Source organism: Polypterus senegalus, chromosome 8 (assembly GCF_016835505.1).
Source record: "Polypterus senegalus isolate Bchr_013 chromosome 8, ASM1683550v1, whole genome shotgun sequence".
NCBI classification, from domain to species: domain Eukaryota; kingdom Metazoa; phylum Chordata; class Cladistia; order Polypteriformes; family Polypteridae; genus Polypterus; species Polypterus senegalus.
The window spans coordinates 140,714,533-140,735,020 of record NC_053161.1 but is presented as its reverse complement, the minus strand read 5'-3'; the positions used below and the strand labels follow the sequence as shown (position 1 = coordinate 140,735,020).

Sequence of the window (20,488 nt, the reverse complement as noted above, 5' to 3'; positions counted from 1 at the left end):
CGGTTCAGAAATAGTTTTTCTGTAAAAAAACGCACTCAATCAGTCCATCAAGTACTCCTTGTAGAACTGTTTGCACATATTAGTACAATCACCTCACTGTAAACTTGCGATAAAGTTATAATATTGCACAAACTGAGCCACTTTGTAAAGAGCATATTTACATATGATGACAATACCATTTTTAAGATGAAATGCAGCAAAATATGTTTATTACATTGTTAATTAAACAAGTGAGGACAAGGTGGGGCAGCACTAACAACAATCTGGTGCCCATTTCAGAGACTGTTCCTGCCTCGCGCTGTATGCTTGCTGGGACTGGCGTGACCCTGGTTGGATAGATGGATGGAATAATTAAACATGTACTGCGAAGATATTTCAATGTTCCTTAAAAGTTTTGAAGACTGCGTTCTAAGCTTACAAATGGCTTAACATCTATTACAGAGCTGATTGTGTGGCGATTGGGATTGGGTACTTAGAGAAAGAAAAGGAAGGACAGGAATCGGAGGTTAGTACGTTTGAAAGAGACAGTACTGCTGCAATTAATTATTTAATCGAAGGTCGCACACGGCTAAGCAAGCATCTTGTGGGAGGCAGGAACAATCTTTGGATGAGGTGCCAGCTCCTCATTATCACTGTGCCACTGTGTTCCCATTTTAATAACATGCTTTAACTCCTATATATCAAGTATACATCTCAGTATTTTAATTATTCAGAGAGCTGTAATGGATTCTATGTCCTGTTGGAGGAAGAGAAAGCCCGTTTAAGAAGCACGTAGTGATTCACACACATAGATCAGATAGAAGAACATATACAAAACAAAGCATTTAACGTGCTACTTTAGTTACAATGGTATTTGAGAAACTAGTAAACGATTTAATAAGTTTATGATGTTCTACTTTAATGACAAAATAAACTACGTGATTAAAGTGGACATGTTGAGATTAAAGTTGACATTTTGAGCTTTTTACTCACTGTGTGCCCATTTGTTTTCTTTTTTCTCTGTACCCTAATAAGCTTTCATATGACACTCAGACGGTGGGCTACGACTCGACTTTTCACTGCGACTTTGATACCTGATAACTTATTTTTTATTTTGGGAAATGTGCAACTTTGTGAACTTGAGCTTTAGAGTTTCTCCGACACTCTATGTCACTCAATCAACTTCCTTTTTTTGTTTACACCACTGTTAAAAGCAACAAATAGTACATTTTTCCTTGCCTCCTCTTCGATGAAATTATTCTATTTTCCCTCATGCTTTTGCCATTACCTTTTCACAGAATGCTGAGGGCTATTTATATTGATTTGCATATTCAAAGAGGCATAATTCTGGGAGGAGTTTGGGAGTGACAGCAGGCGTGTGCACATGCATTACTTTTCACACTGACCAGGATTTATATAGCGGAAGTACATGGAAGTTGGCGAACGCACAGATTTATTTCCACTTTTGTCCGTATGTCATGTTTTTAGTGTGAATTCTATGCACGGCGTTATGCATAAGGCCCCAGATTTCTGAGAGACCAATAACCTGATTCAGCTGAGCCAGACCCTTAAATTCCAACCAATTTCCTAATTAGAAGTCAATTCTTATTGTTAATTAAACATGTTATTTAATTCCATGTCTTGTTGATGCTCTCATTCTGCCATAACAGACATTTCCAAAGCTGTTGATTTTCTTTTTTCTAAAAACATCATAAAATGTTTTGGTGACCAGCGCAGATCAACACTGAGGCCTTTTCCTTTCATTGTATGTCTAATACAGGTTTGCCCGTCAAAGGTTGGCTTGCTTTGCATCTCATTATTGTTTTATTGCTAATTAAGAAAAAGGAAACAATTAAGGGGTCCAAGTCTTAAAAAGCAAATCAATTAAAATAAAGGCTAAAGAAGTTACTTATCAGAAAAAGCTAGTCACTAATTAAGAAAATGGTTAGAATGAAAACCTGCAGCCACTGATGGATTGAGATTTGAGTTTAACACCTCTGCTATAAGACCTGAAACTATTTTAACCAGGACCAAAAATGCAATGTTAAATTACTAATACTGAGCCTTTTTGGCATCACAACAACAACATTTATGTATATAGCACATTTTCATACAAATTATGTAGCTCAAAGTACTTTCCAGGATGAAGAAAGAAAAAAGAAAACTAGAAAAATAAGATTAGGCAATACTAAGTAACAAAGAATAAAGTAAGGTCCGATGGCCAGGAGGGCAGTCTTCCACACTAAATATATTTTGTTTCATCTTTGGGACCAAAAACACTTGACTTTTATTAAATAGGAAAAAACAGAATGTTCAGGTGTGCAAAATCTGCAATTTTGTGTGTATATTTCCATTAAATTTTACTCTAGCCAAACAAGATGAATTTAAATGCAGGACAAAACATCAAAAACTTAATTATTTTGGAAACAGACATACTCAAACAGATCATATTGATAACTTGCCAGTCAGGTGTATGTAACAATCACATGTTGCTAAACTCTCTCAATTTTATAAAAAATATGCTTCATCTGAACACAACATCAGAAGGGGGCGAGAACGACAGCAGAAGAGGGCAGAGCAATGACAGAAGAGGGTTCAAGCAAAGTGTAACCATTTTCATCTGATCGTCTGCTAAAGCAATCCATGAAAATCGATTGCTAAATCAACGCTGCCCAGGGACACTCATCTCTGACATCTTTAATTTTCTGTAAGCTTTTTCTAAAGACTATATATTTAGACTTTACTATCAATCTTATTTTATATTATTTCTTGTTCTGTTTGGTGGTATTGTTCATGTAATAAATACCACATTGTTTTTAAAGTTCTATACTTTGGCTTTATATCTAGAGTGACTGAAGTAATAAAGTAGATATTATGATCACTTGGAGCAGCTGGAAGTTTGCCACACACAAGGTTTATTAAGACTGAGGGTGTAAAGTTCTATACTTTGTCTTTATATCTAGAGTGACTGAATTAATAAAGTAGATATTATGATCACTTGGAGCAGCCGGAAGTTTGCCACACACAAGGTTTATTAAGGCTGAGGGTGAGAACTCCATCCAGTAGTAGGGAACAGCAAGTAAAGTAAGGCATTCTTGGTGGGTAAATGGCCTGTATCCAAGGATGTTGAACCTTTGTATGTTTAAATATATTCCTAGAGACCAAAGGAATATTTAGATTTGAGATATATTTAAAATATTGTATGTTGTTTGTGCCGATAATAAGTAAGTCTCTTGAAGTGCTAAGAGAGTGACAAGTTGTGCATGTGTTATTCATAAGGCACTTGTATGGTTAAAAGTGCTAGAGATTAACCAGCTGTGTATGCGCCATTCATAGAGCACTGTTGTGGTTAGGGTCTGTGTGTATGTGTTTATCTGTGTGTGTGCATTAATCTTAAGGTGCGACAGTAGATCAACCCGCAAACTAACCTGATAGGTGCACTTATCCCTGAAGACAATAAGTAAAGGGTAAGTAGAGGGAAATATCACAGTAATACACAGAATAATCAACAAAACCGAAATGCCTAAAGCCCAAAATCAAAACCTGAACTTGTAGTCAGAAACCTTGCTGAGATGATAGCATTTCATTCTTTGAAAAAAACACTAATTACACTGTCAGATTAGCTTTAGTTTGAATTCTGAATTTTGGGCAATTTGAATATCAAGATCATCTTAAATATCTTCTGTTTTCACATGACATGACCTTTGGGTGAGTATAACCGGAAATGAAAAATAGCTATTTGATATATGTGTTTTTTATGAGCCTGATTGTTTAGCATGCTTTCAGCTGATGTAAGTTCAATTCTTTCAGGCAGGGATTTTGGTTGATTAAAGCAGGTCTGACGCATCACTTTCAGGCCCAGGGCACATGAGTGATTAGAGCAGGTGCACTGTGCACAGATTAGGGAAAAAGTTGCTATTTGGGTCTTAGAAGAGCACGGTCCATAAATAACATCAATTCAGATGGTGGTTATCCATACCTGGCAATTTTCATAAAAGCTCACTGAATATGCAAAATGTGTGGGTATGCATAATGGTGAGGGACTTTCTATAGGCCAGAAGCCGTCTGTCACCTGCTCTCTATTGAACCGGACATACAATCATCAGCATTCCCCACTGAAGAACTAGATTATAATTGTACTGCTCCAATGGCTTCTCTTCGGCCTAGATATGTAAGTATAGATGATTATAATACATTCTATATTAGAAGTGAAAGCTGAATTTTACAACAAATTAAACATATATCTTTTTGTACCATTATTTCTCTCATCTGACTATTTATGCCATGGTTACTGAACGGGTATATATACAGTACAGGTTCAAGTATGTCCTGCATTTCTATAAAGCACACTGTCCCAGGAAGCAAATGGCCCCTGCTGGAGATATTTAGAAAATTAACACTTGCTAATGACAACAAATGCAAAATATGGTGCTGCCTAGACAAATGAATGGAGATACAAATAACAATAAATATCAAAAATTTCAAAATTTTGGCTTGAACCTGGTTTTTTGTAAAATTTGACTTGTTTGTATGGAATGTTGTTCGATTTTAATAAATTCAATGAAATGTTTTTAAAAAAAATCAAAACGAAAGTAAGACCATAACATAATATTTGGAATTTTTCTTTATAGGTTTCACAACTAAAACTGATAATAGCAGTGACATCATAGTTTACTCTTCCAGTATACTTCTAAATAAATTTTACAGATGGAAAGAACATGTGGATAGACAGAAAAATGTCTACCTAGGAGAATAAGTACTACTAGGTGCCACTGATCTCTTCTAATTTAATTGCACGAATCAGAAGAATTCACATTGGTCATTTTGTTTTTTTAGAGGTTGTTGCTTGGTGTGCTTTATACTAGTAAGCAGAAACAGTCTATTGTGTTGCTTACACCACACATTTTTCCTTACTTTAACTATGACAATATTCATATATTTTATTCTTGCTTTGTAATTAGATGAACTGCATACCTGTACAGAAGTCCATGGATGATCAGGGTATTGTTTCTCAAACAGCTGGATAAATTCATCACAGTGGACCTACAGTGAAATAAAATATAGTGTAAGGTCTGCTCAGTGTTCTAATTTATTTTGACAGCAATAATTAGAAAGTTTTATTGTAGAAATGTCTGATAGTAAGTTTTTCAGTTGCAAGCACAGGAACTTAATTTCTTGGTGTTGCACCCAACATTATAAGCTATCTAATAAACAAAAACTTCATTAAATGTGAAAATCACAGGTTATAATGGAAAACATAGGGCTGTGGTGCCATTAAAGAGATTGCTAGATTTCTCTTCTATAGCTCTGAAACATCTAACAGGTGATATAAGACAAACATGTACATGTAAATCTAGAATGTAAACTAAGGCCAAAAAGTTCTATCTTGGTCTCATCAGACCAAAGAATCTTATTTCTCACCATCTCAGAGTCCTTCAGGTGTCTTTTAGCAAACTCCAAGATAGAACTTTTTGGCCTTAATTCTAAGCAGTATGTGTGGAGACAACCAGGCACTGCTCATCACTTGTCCAATACAGTCCCCACAGTGAAGCATGGCGGTGGCAGCATCATGCTGTGGAGGTGTTTTTCAGCTGCATGGACAGGACGACTGGTTGCAATCGAGGGAAAGATGAATGCGGCCAAGTACAGGGATATCCTGGACAAAAACCTTCTCCAGAGTGCTAAGGACCTCAGACGGGGCCGAAGGTTTACCTTCCAACAAGTCAATGACCCTAAGCACACAGCTAAAATAACGAAGTAGTGACTTCACAACAACTCTGTGACTGTTCTTGAATGGCCCAGACAGAGCCCTGACTTAAACCCAATTGAGCGTCTCTGGAGAGACCTAAAAATGGCTGTTCACCAACGTTTACCATCCAACCTGACAGAACTGGAGAGGGTCTGCAAGGAGGAATGGCAGAGGATCCCCAAATCCAGGTGTGAAAAACATGTTGCATCTTTCCCAAGAAGACTCATGGCTGTATTAGCTCAAAAGGGTGCTTCTACTAAATACTGAGCAAAGGGTCTGAATACTTAGGACCATGTGATATTTCAGTTTTTCTTTTTTAATAAATCTGCAACAATTTCAAAAATTCTTTTTTTGTCTGTCAATATGGGGTGCTGGGTGTACATTAATGAGGGAAAAAAATAATTTAAATGATTTTAGCAAATGGCTGCAATATAACAAAGAGTGAAAAATTAAAGGGGGTCTGAATACTTTCCGTACCCACTGTATGTGTTCTTTGTCAAAACAACAGGTTGGCTTGCTCAGGCTGTAGGTGTTGATAAATGCCTGAGAAGAGAACCATGTCACAGTATAATATACCCTGTTTAACTATACTTGGACTAGTTGTTCCAATGTTGCAACCACTGCACAAAGTGCCCTAAACATAATTTTGTGCTTGAATGATACATTAAGTGAATTGGGACTGAAGAGCTATATGGCCTGTTCATAGCAAAACTATTACAAATTTAATAGCAAAGTTTTAGACATTTACACATCCATTTTATAATGTTTCAGTGATATTTCCTCTTGTCACAAAGCAAACAATTAAGCTGGAAGATTTTGTAGACCATAATTTAATTGGAAGGGAAGGGGTGATAAGTAGGATTATGTGCAACTTTAACATGCCTTCCTAAAAAACGTTAAAACATTTTGCCTAGCTTTGTCACTGAATATCTGGGATAGTACTTTTTTATAGAAGCTACATGTAAAGACTCACAGACAGCGTGTTCTATATTTTTTAAACTTTATATTGATGTATGGACTTGTTGTAGTGTGTAGGACTAAATTGGTTTACAGCTTGGGAAAGGAAGACATGCTGATGCTTCAAGCTGTACCTGATTACTGGCAAACAGAAGTAACCTGCGAACAGAAGGAGATTCCATGTGACCAGAAATTGAAAAACTAGTTTGCAGCTTCAGACAGGAGATTCTTTAGGGAAAACAGATGTACTCAAACATTTAAAAGAGTTTGAGCAAATTCATTCGTTATATTGACAGCCAGCCAATCAGGGGTATGTAACAATCATGTGTTGTAAAACTCTGCCTTAACTTGAGAAATATGCCTCATCTAAGAGCAATGTCAGAAGAAGACGAGACCGATGTCAAGAGGAGAAGACATAGGGATGTCAGGAGAGGGCACTAGCAACGTGTGACCATTTTCATCTGATCCTCGCTAAAGCATTTCATGAATATCAATTGATAAATCAATGCTGCCCTGGGACATTCATCTTTGACATCTTTTTAAAAGATTACATATATCCAGGCTTTACTATCAATCTTATTTTCAATTATTCCTTGTTCTATATGGTATTATTAGTTATGTAATAAATACCACTCTGCTTTTAACTTTATACTTTGTCTTCATATCTAGAGTGAATAAAATAATAAGGTATATATTAAGAGCATCTGGGGCAGTTGAAGTTTTCCATACACTCTGATCTGCATGGTTTATTAAGACTGAGGGTGAGAGATACATCCAATAGTAGGGAACAATACATAAAGCAGGGCATTCTTGGTTGATAAATAGCCTATATCCAAGGATATTTAGCCTTTGCATGTTTAAATCACTAAAGTAATATTTAAGTTTGAGATATATTTAAAACACTGTATGTTATTTGTGCCGATAATAAGTAAGTCTCTTGAAATGCTAAGAGAGTGACAAGTTGTGCATGTGTTATCATACGGCACTTGTGTGGTTAAAAGTGCTAGAGATTAACAAGTTGTGTATGTGTCATTCATATATCTGAGTGTGTGCATTAATATTAAGGTGTGACAGTAGAACCACCCGGTAATGAACCTAATGAGTACACTTATCCCTGAAGAAAATTGGTAAAGGGTAAGTAGAGAGAAATATCACGATAAAAGACTTTTTTTTCTTTTCTTTTAATCTTGACATGTTTATGAGGTGGGGGAGCTAGGGAGAGTTGTATATAATGAGACTGTTGCAGATAATCAGCATTATGTACAAGATGAAATATATAACAGAATATTAAAAAGTGGGGGAACCCTTACTTTCTACTTTCTCCTAGTTTCTGCAAATTTGCTTTTAATTGTATTTATGTTAAATGCCTAGTGGTGGTGCATGCTTCTCAAAGTGCTACATAAAAAACTTATCTCCTAGATTTAAACACACCTGTTTAAGATGGGCTCCTTCTTCATAGTTCATAACAGTAAAGTGTTTCTGATAATCATCAAAGTGGTCCAAGGAAAATGGCCTGGGAAAAAAGTAACTAATTAGTGCAGAATAATTCAAAACAAGAATGTTTTTTATATAAAATGTTATAAATAGTCATAAAATGTAACATATAAACAGAAGCTGTTTATAAGTAGAACTATTAAGTAGTAAGGGAATGTTTTTTCTTAATTTACTGGTATGAAGACAGAAGCAGTAGTTAAAAGCTGCAAAATAACAGATTTGAAAACAATTATTTTTCGCAAATAGATATAGTGGCGGGCGGCACGGTGGCGTAGTGGTAGCACTGCTGCCTCACAGTTAGGAGACCCGGGTTCACTTCCCGGGTCCTCCCTGTGTGGAGTTTGCATGTTCTCCGGGCGCTCCGGTTTCCTCCCACAGTCCAAAGACATGCAGGTTAGGTGGACTGGCGATTCTAAATTGGCCCTATTGTGTGCTTGGTGTGTGGGTGTGTTTGTGTGTGTCCTGCGGTGGGTTGGCACCCTGCCCGGGATTGGTTCCTGCCTTGTGCACTTTGATGGCTGGGATTGGCTCCAGCAGACCCCCGTGACCCTGTGTTAGGATTCAGTGGGTTGGAAAATGGATGGATGGATAATCTAGTAGCTTGTTCATGGTATAATTTCCCACCCTGCCAAATGAATGGATTGACTGTGCAGTGAGATACTTTTTAATCATGTTTTTAATCTTGCTCCCCCCATAACCCAAAGTCAAAAACAAACAAGATTATATAAAAAAATCTTACACAGCTCTATTGATCCCTTCAGTAGTGGTGGCAGAAGTGAAGTAGATTATACCATGAACAAATCTCATGTGCTTGTGACCCAGCGACTACTATCTACAGTACAACTCAAAATTGGTTGAAAAATGCTAGTTTAGGTGTATGCGTCTATAAGATTAGTTCTGAGCTCAGGGCTGCCTGTTTTTTGCTCAACATCCAGGACTGCCAGCAAAGGCACCTAAACTCTGTAACCGAGCACTGGAAGAAGCTTTAATAAAAATGATTGTATGCAATTAGTTTATTCCTAACATGAAATGCAAGAAAAAAATAAATAATTAAATAAACAAACTTTTGTAGGGCAACTGCACCAGAAGATGTGTAAATTGCAGTACAAAAACCCCATTCTGTTGTACAAAATGTAAGCTTTCTCTGTGTCTTTTGTAAAAAAGAATTGGCTTTAAGGACTAGCATGAAAAATAATTTTGAAAGTAAAAGTTTGGATGAGCTATTAATTATACATATATAGTTATAAATTGGTTATTTGTTGCTTCAGAGTGATAAAGTGTTTGTGTGTATAGGTGTATTTTTTTATAATGAATAAAAAATGTAACTGCAACCGCAATACTTGTTTTAAGAGATTGTTTAGGTGCAACAGACTAAATGTTTCCAAAAACAGGGGTGCCTTGAAACAGTATAATTTTGCAATCTCAATTGGTATGACCACTAAACCTGGCACAATGATAGCTGAGAGACTGGGGCACAAAAGAAAATTGATTCCAGGGTTGTGCATCATAAAATATTTTGGTTTTGTTGGGGGAGAATCCCCTAAAGTGCCTTTTTGTGTTTTATTTAGTTGATATTGGTGTACACAAAGGTTTTATTCATATAAAAACTTAAACTTAAAAATCAGAATTATTGTACTTGCTACTCTTCACCCATTTACATCTCTTTTATTACATAAACAGAATAATAGCCATTTTATTTTTTGGGTATGTAATTTAGGTGCAATAATGCCAAAAAACCTTAGTGCAAAATGCTTTAAAGAGAATGCTAGTATATTATAGTGTCTATGGGCTCACACACCTACACACATGCTCAACCATTTTAGAATCACCAGCATACAAGACATGTACATCCTTGGTGATCTGAAAAGAAAAACATCACTAACTAGAAGAAAACCTAAGAAGTCATGAGATGAGTAAGAGAATGTACAAATTTCATATGGATAAATTCTGATTAGAAAGTTCTGAAAATGAAAAAAAAAAAAAAAAAAAAAAAATATATATATATATATATATATATAAATAAAAATAAATCCATACCAATTGAAAGCATTGCTTTTTAGCATCTCTTGGAAAGTAAGTGTTGATGGCAATTAGCATCATGATCCCTAAATAGCTGCTAATGAAGTAACTGTTGATTGCCAAGGTTTCTGGTAGAATTGTCAGCAGAAGCATGCCGGCTATGCTAGATGTATTATACTGCATTCATTTCTTATAATTATTTCCTTGAGTTTAAGGCCACATGTTCTAATTCAAGGCATTAAGTTATTTAGGACGTGATTAAAAACTAAATCACCAATCACTAGCTAGTGACAGGGAGCTTGGCAAACTCATAATATGCCATTCTTATGCAATAAGCTATCAGTTCCATACAAATATAGAATTATGTCAAAACATTGCCTGTAATATACATCTATTAATTTTATAACCCAAAAATTCAGCTCTGGGTCATTGAGGCCTTTTTCCCTATCCTATCTATGGCTTGAAATGAAACAGACCCAGCATCCAATGAATCAGTTGCTCCCTGTCCTCTCCTCAAACTCTTCCTCAGTTGCCACACTCTTTCACTCTCATATGGTGCCTCTGTCCATTTCATGTCTGAGTATATGACTGTACCAACCACCCCATAGAGGCCACTACTTTCCAGTACTGAGTAAGTTTGAGAAACTAACCTTAAAGCCAGTGTGGTTTAAGAAAGCAAATATAAGGCCCACATTAGCTGAATTAAATTTAAATACATTAATGTTAATAGTTTAGTTCTAAAAATTATGTAACAAAAAAGTAATTAAATAAAAATTCTTTGTAAATAGGCATTCAAGTACCTGTTGGCAAATCGTAACCAGAAGACATTGTAGGTGTAAAGCTGTAATGGCTTTACTGAACGGAGGAGAACTATATAGCGAATATCAAATTTTACCATTCCAATTTCGTCCCTCTTGAACAGCACTGGATTTTCAATGTATTTGCACACCACCTAGAAAGATATCAAAACAACACCTCAAACCTTCTACTTAATCTACTGATTTAGTACAATTTACCACAGAATTGTTCCAGAAACAAAACAATGCAATCTCACGGAGAAAGAACTTTTATTTTTATTTTGCAGCTAATCTTCACAGCAGTATTAAAAAAACAAAACAATTTTGTTCTGATTATTATATATTTAATGTCATTTACCATAGAAAATGGTTAAATATTATTAATTCTGCTAAGTAATATGCATCTTTTTTGTAATTCCTGTGAAAACCACTTCTCAGAAAGTCACTAACAAACATTGTTGACATCTGGAAGGTTAAAGTGTTAGGAAGTTCAGGCTCCTTCTCCTTCTAAGAAATAATTTTCCAAAACATTTTTCAGCTAAACATTCCCTTAACAACATACACGTAACAATTGCACGATTAGGGACGAGATTACTATACTTCACCACCCAAGAGGGAAGTGGACATTGTTTGAAGGATATAATAGCATAAAAATATTCAGTCCTCGGCCCCTCTTCTCCCCTATACAGACCAAACACCCCCCTAAACTCCCCCCCTCACCCAATACTTGAAAAAATCAGATGGAAGTTGGACTGGTTAAGTATACTGTAATCCAATGCTGATACATTTACATACTGGTGACTGAGTGCTTATTAGTGATCCTTTTTTTATCCAGATACCCTTCCCAGCCTCTCTACCCCCAGCGGCCAAATCTTAATCTCTGGTTTGAAACACAGAAAGAAATAAGATCTCAAAAAGAGACATACAGTGCATCCGGAAGGTATTCACAGCGCATCACTTTTTCCACATTTTGTTATGTTACAGTCTTATTCCAAAATGGATTAAATTCATTTTTCTTTAAAATTCTACACACAATACCCCATAATGACAACGCGAAAAAAAGTTTACTTGAGATTTTTGCAAATTTATTAAGAATAAAAAAAAAATTGAGAAAGCACATGTACATAAGTATTCACAGCCTTTGCCATGAAGCTTAAAATTGAGCTCAGGTGCATCCTGTTTCCCCTGATCATCCTTGAAATGTTTCTGCAGCTTAATTGGAGTCCACCTGTGGTAAATTCAGTTGATTGGACATAATTTGGAAAGCCACACACCTGTCTATATAAGGTCCCACAGTTGACAGTTCATGTCAGAGCACAAACCAAGCATGAAGTCAAAGGAATGGTCTGTAGACCTCCGAGACAGGATTGTCTCAAGGCACAAATCTGGGGAAGGTTACAGAAAAATTTCTGCTGCTTTGAAGGTCCCAGTGAGCACAGTGGCCTCCATCATCCGTAAGTGAAAGAAGTTCGAAACCACCAGGACTCTTCCTAGAGCTGGCCGGCCATCTAAACTGAGCAATTGGGGGAGAAGGGCCTTAGTCAGGGAGGTGACCAAGAACCCAATAGTCACTCTGTCAGAGCTCCAGAGGTCCTCTGTGGAGAGAGAAGAACCTTCCAGTAGGACAACCATCTCTGCAGCAATCCACCAATCAGGCCTGTATGGTAGAGTGGCGAGACGGAAGCAACTCCTTAGTAAAAGGCACATGGCAGCCCACCTGGAGGACTCTCAGACCATGAGAAACAAAATTCTCTGGTCTGATGAGACAAAGATTGAATTCTTTGGTGTGAATGCCAGGTGTCACGTTTGGAGGAAACCAGGCACCGCTCATCACCAGGGCAATACCATCCCTACAGTGAAGCATGGTGGTGGCAGCATCATGCTGTGGGGTTGTTTTTCAGCAGCAGGAACTGTGAGACTAGTCTGGATAAAGGGAAAGATGACTGCAGCAATGTACAGAGACATCCTGGATGAAAACCTGCTCCAGAGCGCTCTTGACCACGGACTGGGGCGACGGCTCATCTTTCAGCAGGACAACGACCCTAAGCACACAGCTAAGATATCAAAGGAGTGGCTTCAGGACAACTCTGTGAATGTCCCTGAGTGGCTCAGCCAAAGCCCAGACTTGAATCCGATTGAACATCTCTGGAGAGATCTTAAAATGGCTGTGCACCGAAGCTTCCCATCCAACCTGATGGAGCTTGAGAGGTGCTGCAAAGAGGAATGGGCGAAACTGGCCAAGGATAGGTGTGCCAAGCTTGTGGCATCATATTCAAAAAGACTTGAGGCTGTAATTGCTGCCAAAGGTGCATCAAGAAAGTATTGAGCAAAGGCTGTGAATACTTATGTACATGTGATTTTTTTTTTTAATAAATTTGCAAAAACCTCAAGTAAACGTTTTTCACGTTGTCATTATGGGATGTTGTGTGTAGAATTCTGAGTAAAAAAATGAATTTAATCCATTTTGGAATAAGACTGTAACATAACAAAATGTGGAAAAAGTGATGTGCTGTGAATACTTTCCAGATGCACTGTATTAAATGTAGTCTGTGTCACGGCAAAGAATCCTGTAGTACAGTTCTTACTGCATGATGGAGGGGAAAAAAAAAACAGCCCTCGGGCAAAAAATGGCTTCCTGAATGGTTATCCCAAAGAACTTAGACACAAGTCTGACTCACCAACGGGAGCACCTGGAGAACTTCAGGTTCATATACCACAACCCCTGGCCTCTTCTTGGGGATTCGCCTCACTGTTTCAATTTTGGGTTGGCCACCCACAAATAGCAGATGTCCCTGGGTGAAGTCTGATCATGAAATATTCTTTAAGCGAAGATAGCCGTGCTCCTTGCCTTATGCCTCCACCCCATCCTTGATCCACCATTCCCCTTAAAAAGAAAAGTTTCCTGCCGAAACATGCTTTCCCTGCTTAGATGTCATAGCAACATGGCACCAGCAACTGGCAGCTGGAATCCTTACCAGGCGGGGTCCTCCCAGAACTTACTTCTCCACAATCGTGACTAAAGAGATCTTTCTTAGACAGCCTCCCAGCCATATAAGAAAGTGACAGCCAGTCCAGAAAGCCAAACCACTTGTCGTGCTTTGTAGCCTTGCTACACACATGCAAAACTTTTCTATTTCTATCTGTGTTTAACTTATCTCATCTTATATTAAAGACTAGGAACATTATAATAAACACAATGATGCAAACACATAATGAATGATTCACATTCACTTGTCAAACAGATTAACAGACAGATACAATAAGTAACTAGCATAGAGAATTCATAAACATATAGAGAATATGTTTGTAAGTGACACATATGCATATGTATACTATTGTAACCAATGGCTTCACACAAGGCTTATGCCTGTACTTTCTATTCGCTAAGTAATCTGGGATGAGATGTGACTGTTAAGAGGTAGTCACTCCTTTGGTCAGATGGCAACATGCTTCTCGAGTCAAGATAATGGTGGCAGATAATGGACAGAAAGCAATTATGTCCATTAGAAAACTATAAATGTTCATTAAACACAGCAGATCAGAAAATTATTAATGCCCATAAAGCACTAGAAAATATTGGTGGTCTAAGCAAAAACAAAGGAATGTAGGAGTAGGGTACCAGGAGTCAGATACTGATGAAAAATATGTGAGTGAGGTAGTCTTGTGATAAGAACTGTAATAAATATAAGGTTCCAAAGGACTAATGGCACTCACTGCAATGAAATGAGTTGGCTTTGTGCTCTAGGAAATAAAGTCTTTTTCCGATTGCTCATCCAGAAGCTCAGCGTGTTTTCATTCAAGCTAGAACTGTTTTTTCTCCACTACACTAGTTACCTAATTCAAATCATATCAGTAACTGACTACCTATGACAAATTAAGTAAGAACAATTTACCATTTTTTCAACAAAAACGTAAATTTCAGAACTTTTTTTTTCTTTAAGGTCGACATATTTATCTAAGTAAATTAAATAAATGGTAAAAATGGTCTGCTCTTAGCCCTTACTATGATCTTAATTTAAATGTATGCAAGATAACAGAGAAGTCATGCTTTTAAAATGCAACAAAAAAAACATAAAGTTATGACGCCTTAATTAATATAAACGTTCAGTATACTATGTTATTGATTATACCTTAAAATGTAAAGTACCTGAATTTCAGTACAGATTTTGGTAAAACATGGGCTCAATCTGTCAATGTTTGCAGTGTGTCATCATTTGGATTGCATATTGAATGCAAAATGCATGCATTTTTCATTGCAGTGGATGGCAATGGAATGCATTCTGTTATGAATTTTCAATTAAATATATATATATTTTTTTTTGTAGAGAATTTTAAAGTCAAATCCAAGTGCCACCCACAGAGGATTACAGGGCTGAAGGCATACCTGCACTACCAGTACTGTATGTGGGTTTTGAAAAAGAGGTTTCTGGAATGAGGAAACAATCTACAAATGCCTGTGGCGTTACTTTGAATGTATTGTTGTTAATTTGTATTTCTTTCTTTAGTGTTTAAAAACAGTGATGCATGGAACCTTTTAAATTTTGAAATGCTTTAATTTTGATGAAAGCCTCATCTTCTACTCCCAACCTTCCACACCCTACCAGAATTTCAGTACCCAGAGGTTGTAGGACAAAGTTGGCATTTCCCATTCTGCTATTCTTTCATGGCACACCAGGCCTGTTAAGAAAGTAGATTTAACAGGGATGCAGGCATCCAGCTGCACAAAACTCCCACTTACATTCCAAACCAAGTGACTGAACTCCAGCTTGTACCAGGATCTGCCTGGAATTACTCTTACAACAAAGGTGCAAATCAGAGGTGATCCAACATCTATCCAGAGGCCCTTCTTGAGCCAGAAAGCACAAAATGGACTCAAGCAAGGACCTACAATTTAAGGAAAGACAACTAAGATGGAAAGAAGAACCCAGCTATTAGAAGATACTGGTTTTGTAACTTTAAGTGACTTTATCCAATTGGGACAAGGTTCAACTTTCCTTTAAAACTTTTAGTACCATCCAGTAGAATCTCTCTCTCTCTGGGATGTTTGCTGGACACTCCCTGAACTCCTGAGGGATTCTCTTGGAGAGGAGGGTCTCCCAAAGTGACAGAAAACTTCTGAATCTTGATCTCAGACTTAAAGCTATGAGCCTCTTGCTTGGAGACCCAAAGCCAACAAATTTTTCTTTTTGTGATCCAGACAGCTGAGATCTAGCTTGCCAAGCTAAGCACTGAGCGCTGTCTGCTTAGGAGCAGCCATTACTTCAAGAATATGGAACCTCAGCATCTAAACGCTTTGACCAGAATGAGTGATGCCTTTTCCCTAAAAAAATGGCACAAGGCAGCAGAAGGTAGGCATAGGAAGCAGCAGCACAACATTGACAAAAAATCATGCAGCAAAGAGAAAAAGTACACTACAACACAGGAAGAATCATCCACTTGAAGCTGAAGCAACAACAAACAACAACTTCAAACAGCATTGGACATCATCGATAAACACTTGGTATCATGAAAATATTCATCTTATTCATGTTATATGTTTGTCTATCTAGTCTGTTCATGTCCAGTCTTTTATATTTATATTTATATTTATATATATATATATATATATATATATATATATATATATATATATATATATATACACACTGCCTAAAAGAATTAAAGGAACACTTTTTAATATATTTATGTATAAAGTCAATGAAACTTATTGGATATTAATCTGGTCAGTTAAGTAGCAGAGGGGGTTGTTAATCAGTTTCAGCTGCTGTGGTGTTAATGAAATTAACAACAGATGCACTAGAGGGGCAACAATGAGATGACCCCCAAAACAGGAATGGTTTAACAGGTGGAGGCCACTGACATTTTTCCCTCCTCATCTTTTCTGACTGTTTCTTCACTAGTTTTGCATTTGGCTACAGTCAGTGTCACTACTGGTAGCATGAGGCGATACCTGGACCCTACAGAGGTTGCACAGGTAGTCCAACTTCTCCAGGATGGCACATCAATACGTGTCATTGCCAGAAGGTTTGCTGTGTCTCCCTGCACAGTCTCAAGGGCATGGAGGAGATTCTAGGAGACAAGCAGTTACTCTAGGAGAGCTGGAGAGGGCCATAGAAGGTCCATAACCCATCAGCAGGACCAGTATCTGCTCCTTTGGGCAAGGAGGAACAGGATGAGCACTGCCAGAGCCCTACAAAATGACCTCCAGCAGGCCACTGGTGTGAATGTCTCTGACCAAACAACCAGAAAGACTTCATGAGGGTGACCCAAGGGCCCCATGTCCTCTAATGGGCCCTGAGCTCACTGCCCAGCAGCATGCAGCTCGATTGGCATTCGCCATAGAATACCAGAATTGGCAGATGCACCACTGGTGCCCTGTGCTTTTTACAGATGACAGCAGGTTCACCCTGAGCACGTGACAGAAGTGAAAGGGTCTGGAGAAGCCATGGAGAACATTATGCTGCCTGTAACATCATTCAGCATGAGCAGTTTGGTGGTGGGTTAATGATTGTCTGGGAAGGCATATCCATGGAGGGTCACACAGACCGCTACAGGCTTGACAAAGGCACCTTGGCTGCCATTAGGTATCAGGATGAAATCCTTGGACCCATTGTCAGACCCTATGCTGGTACAGTGGCTCCTGGTGCACGACAATTCCTGGCCTCATGTGGTGAGAGTATGCAGGCAGTTCCTGGAGGATGAAGGAATTGATACCATTGACTGGCCACCACACTTTCCTGACCTAAATCCAATAGAACACCTCTGGGACATTATGTTTTGGTCCATCCAATGCCACCAGGTAGCACCTCAGACTGTCCAGGAGCTCAGTGATGCCCTGGTCCAGATCTGGGAGGAGATCCCCCACAACACCATCTGTCATCTCATTAGAAGCATGCACCGATGTTGTCAGGCATGTATACAAGAACACAGGGGCCATACAAAGTGCTGCGTACAATTTTGAGTTGCTGCAATTAAATTTTGGCAAAATGGACTAGCCTGCCACATAATTTTTCACTCTGATTTTTGGGGCGCCTTTGAATTCAGGGCTCTGTAGGTTGATCATTTTCATTTCCATCAAACGATGTGGCATCCTTTCATTCCTAACACATTACCCAGTCTATATCAGTATAGATATCCAGGAGGATTTCTTTTTCCCATTGAGATCTGATGTGTTTTCAAAGTGTTCCTTTAATTATTTTGAGCAGTTTATATTATATATATATATATATATCACATATATAAGCACACATATTTCTATTATCATATTTCTATACGCCTTATTTTTGTGTATCAATAAACTGTATTATTCTTTTTCTTAAGATGAGTGTGCCTCAGTTACCTTAATACAAGTCTAAAGGCCAGAGACCTGCCTCCTACAATAGAGAAAGGTAAGATAAATAGTAAAAAAGTAAAAAGTAAGAGCCTCCTGCTTGGTGGCCACTTTTGTATTGATTATTAATCATCAAAATTCCTCCATGTGGTAAAGTAGACAGGGAGAAACATGCTCAGGCATTCTGATGTCAGGACCCCTACCCCCTTGACTTCTACAATGCGACAGAGACTTTACAGGGAACCTGTTACAAGGTTCTCAAGAAGAAAGTGATGCGTAATGTGGCGCAATGGCTCAGCATTCCTGTGAGGCTGGAGTAAGTCAGGGGTATTGGCATTATCCATTATTTGCTTCAGAACAGTTTTGCTACCAGTCCAACACTAGTTTAGATGATCTAAGTCATGGAACCCCAACTCCAGTCCTAGAGGGCTGCAATTGCTACAGGTTTTCATTTTAACCCTTTTCTTAATTAATGACCTGTTTTTGTTGCTAGTTAACTTCTTTTGAATTAATTTTAATTGATTTACTCTTTAAGACTCAGAACCCATAACACTAGAATCCCTGAAGCCTACAAAAAGGTCGTAATCCACAGCCACCTTAAATTCCTTTAGACCTTTTCATTCCTCATCAGTGTGTTTGTTTTGCAAATGTGCCGATGAGCACTGGCAGCAAGCAGCCGGATACCCCGTTCCCCTGCCGACATAGCTGAAGTTCTCCCACCTAAAGGCTCTTTATCTGGGTGTGAAGTGCCTGGAGTTGTATAGGGTAAATAATATATTGTTATTTGGAATACACAAATTTGATGTGTGTTCCGTGTCTACAACGAGCTGGGTACATTTTGGATGACATGAAATGCAAGGCAAGAAATGTTGAACACATAACTAAAACAGAAAGTTTTTTTCATGTTATAGTACTAATGACAAAAGGTTGACACGAAATGTTATAATGTGTGAAGACTATACAATTCCAGACACCTCATAGCATGGGAGAACTTCAGCGGTGTTGATGGGGGATGACATAGCGGGCTGCATGCTGCCAGTGCTAACTGACACATTTGCAAAGAAAAGATGCTGATGAGGAGGTGTGAAGGAATTTAAGGTGGCCCAGGACTGCAACTTTTTTTGTAGGCTTCAGGGGTTCTAGTGTTAATTGATTTTTTTTTCCTTAATTAGTAGCCAAACAATAATGAGATACAAAATCAGTGTCTATCGTACAATATCTGAAAATAAAGAAAGATGAAGGTTTCATGAATGTTGAGTGGCTCACGTCCCCAAAAAATATTTTAACAATGCTCTTAGAAAAGAAAAAATCAACTATTATATAAATGTATGCTATTGTGTAATGAAAGCAGCAACAAAGCCATGGAATTAAAGAATGGATTTAATTAAGAACAGAATTGGCACATAATTAAGCAACTGGTTGGAGTTTCAGGCCCTGACTTAGTTGGTCTTCTGCTGGGTCAATCACTTCACATTTCATTTCTGTTTGGGTACCGTTTAAGGAAAGAAATGAAGCAAATCAGAGGAAAGATGAAGAAATTCAGGGGAATAAATCTTAAAAAAACAAGTCAATTAAAATGAAACGAAACAGGATAATTAGTAACACAAACTGGTTACCAATTAAGAAAGGGTTAGAAAGAAAACCTGCAGCCACTAAGAGCCTCCAGGACCAGGACTGGAGACCACTTGTCAAGGGAAATACATCATGGGTAGAATAACTTTTGCATTTAGCATGTTATTTTTCAGAGTTTCCTGGTTTTTAAGGATGTGTGGGAACTCTGATATTACTTCAGTGCTTAATAAAACCTCAAGTGTCTGTTTTTCTGAAGGAAATACTATTACAGTACAGATTCTTATTTCTCTGTATTGAAAAGTTAAATACCTTCTATTCTGGAATTCTCTGCTTTTGCTTACAAAAATGACTGAAGCATTATCTGAGAGAGAATTATCAAGCTTGTCTAGGTAATTAATGTTCCCTGGATATATAGTATTTGCTGAAATTCCAATTTCTTCCATTCCCTGAAAGAATCTGTGGATTAACCTTTCAGGGAGATTAAACCATATGGGGAATAGCTGGCAACACATTAAAAGATCTCCTCTAAATCCATTAGTCCTCTGGTGAGATTAATCCGAGCCTTGGTGCTTTGGTAATGGACAAAGCCTA

The 20,488-nt window shown here is 37.8% G+C and overlaps 1 protein-coding gene across 1 annotated transcript in view; it reads right to left on the bottom strand.

Moving 5' to 3' along the window:
- Positions 1 to 20,488, bottom strand: part of ttll12 (tubulin tyrosine ligase-like family, member 12) — a 101,757-nt gene that overhangs the window by 10,359 nt on the left and 70,910 nt on the right. The window contains exons 10-12 of the mRNA XM_039761833.1: positions 10,999 to 11,150; positions 8,117 to 8,198; positions 4,954 to 5,022 (exon numbers count right to left, since the gene is read on the bottom strand). Of these exons, the coding sequence (XP_039617767.1) occupies positions 4,954 to 5,022; positions 8,117 to 8,198; positions 10,999 to 11,150 (303 nt within the window). The remainder of the gene's footprint in view (positions 1 to 4,953; positions 5,023 to 8,116; positions 8,199 to 10,998; positions 11,151 to 20,488) is intronic.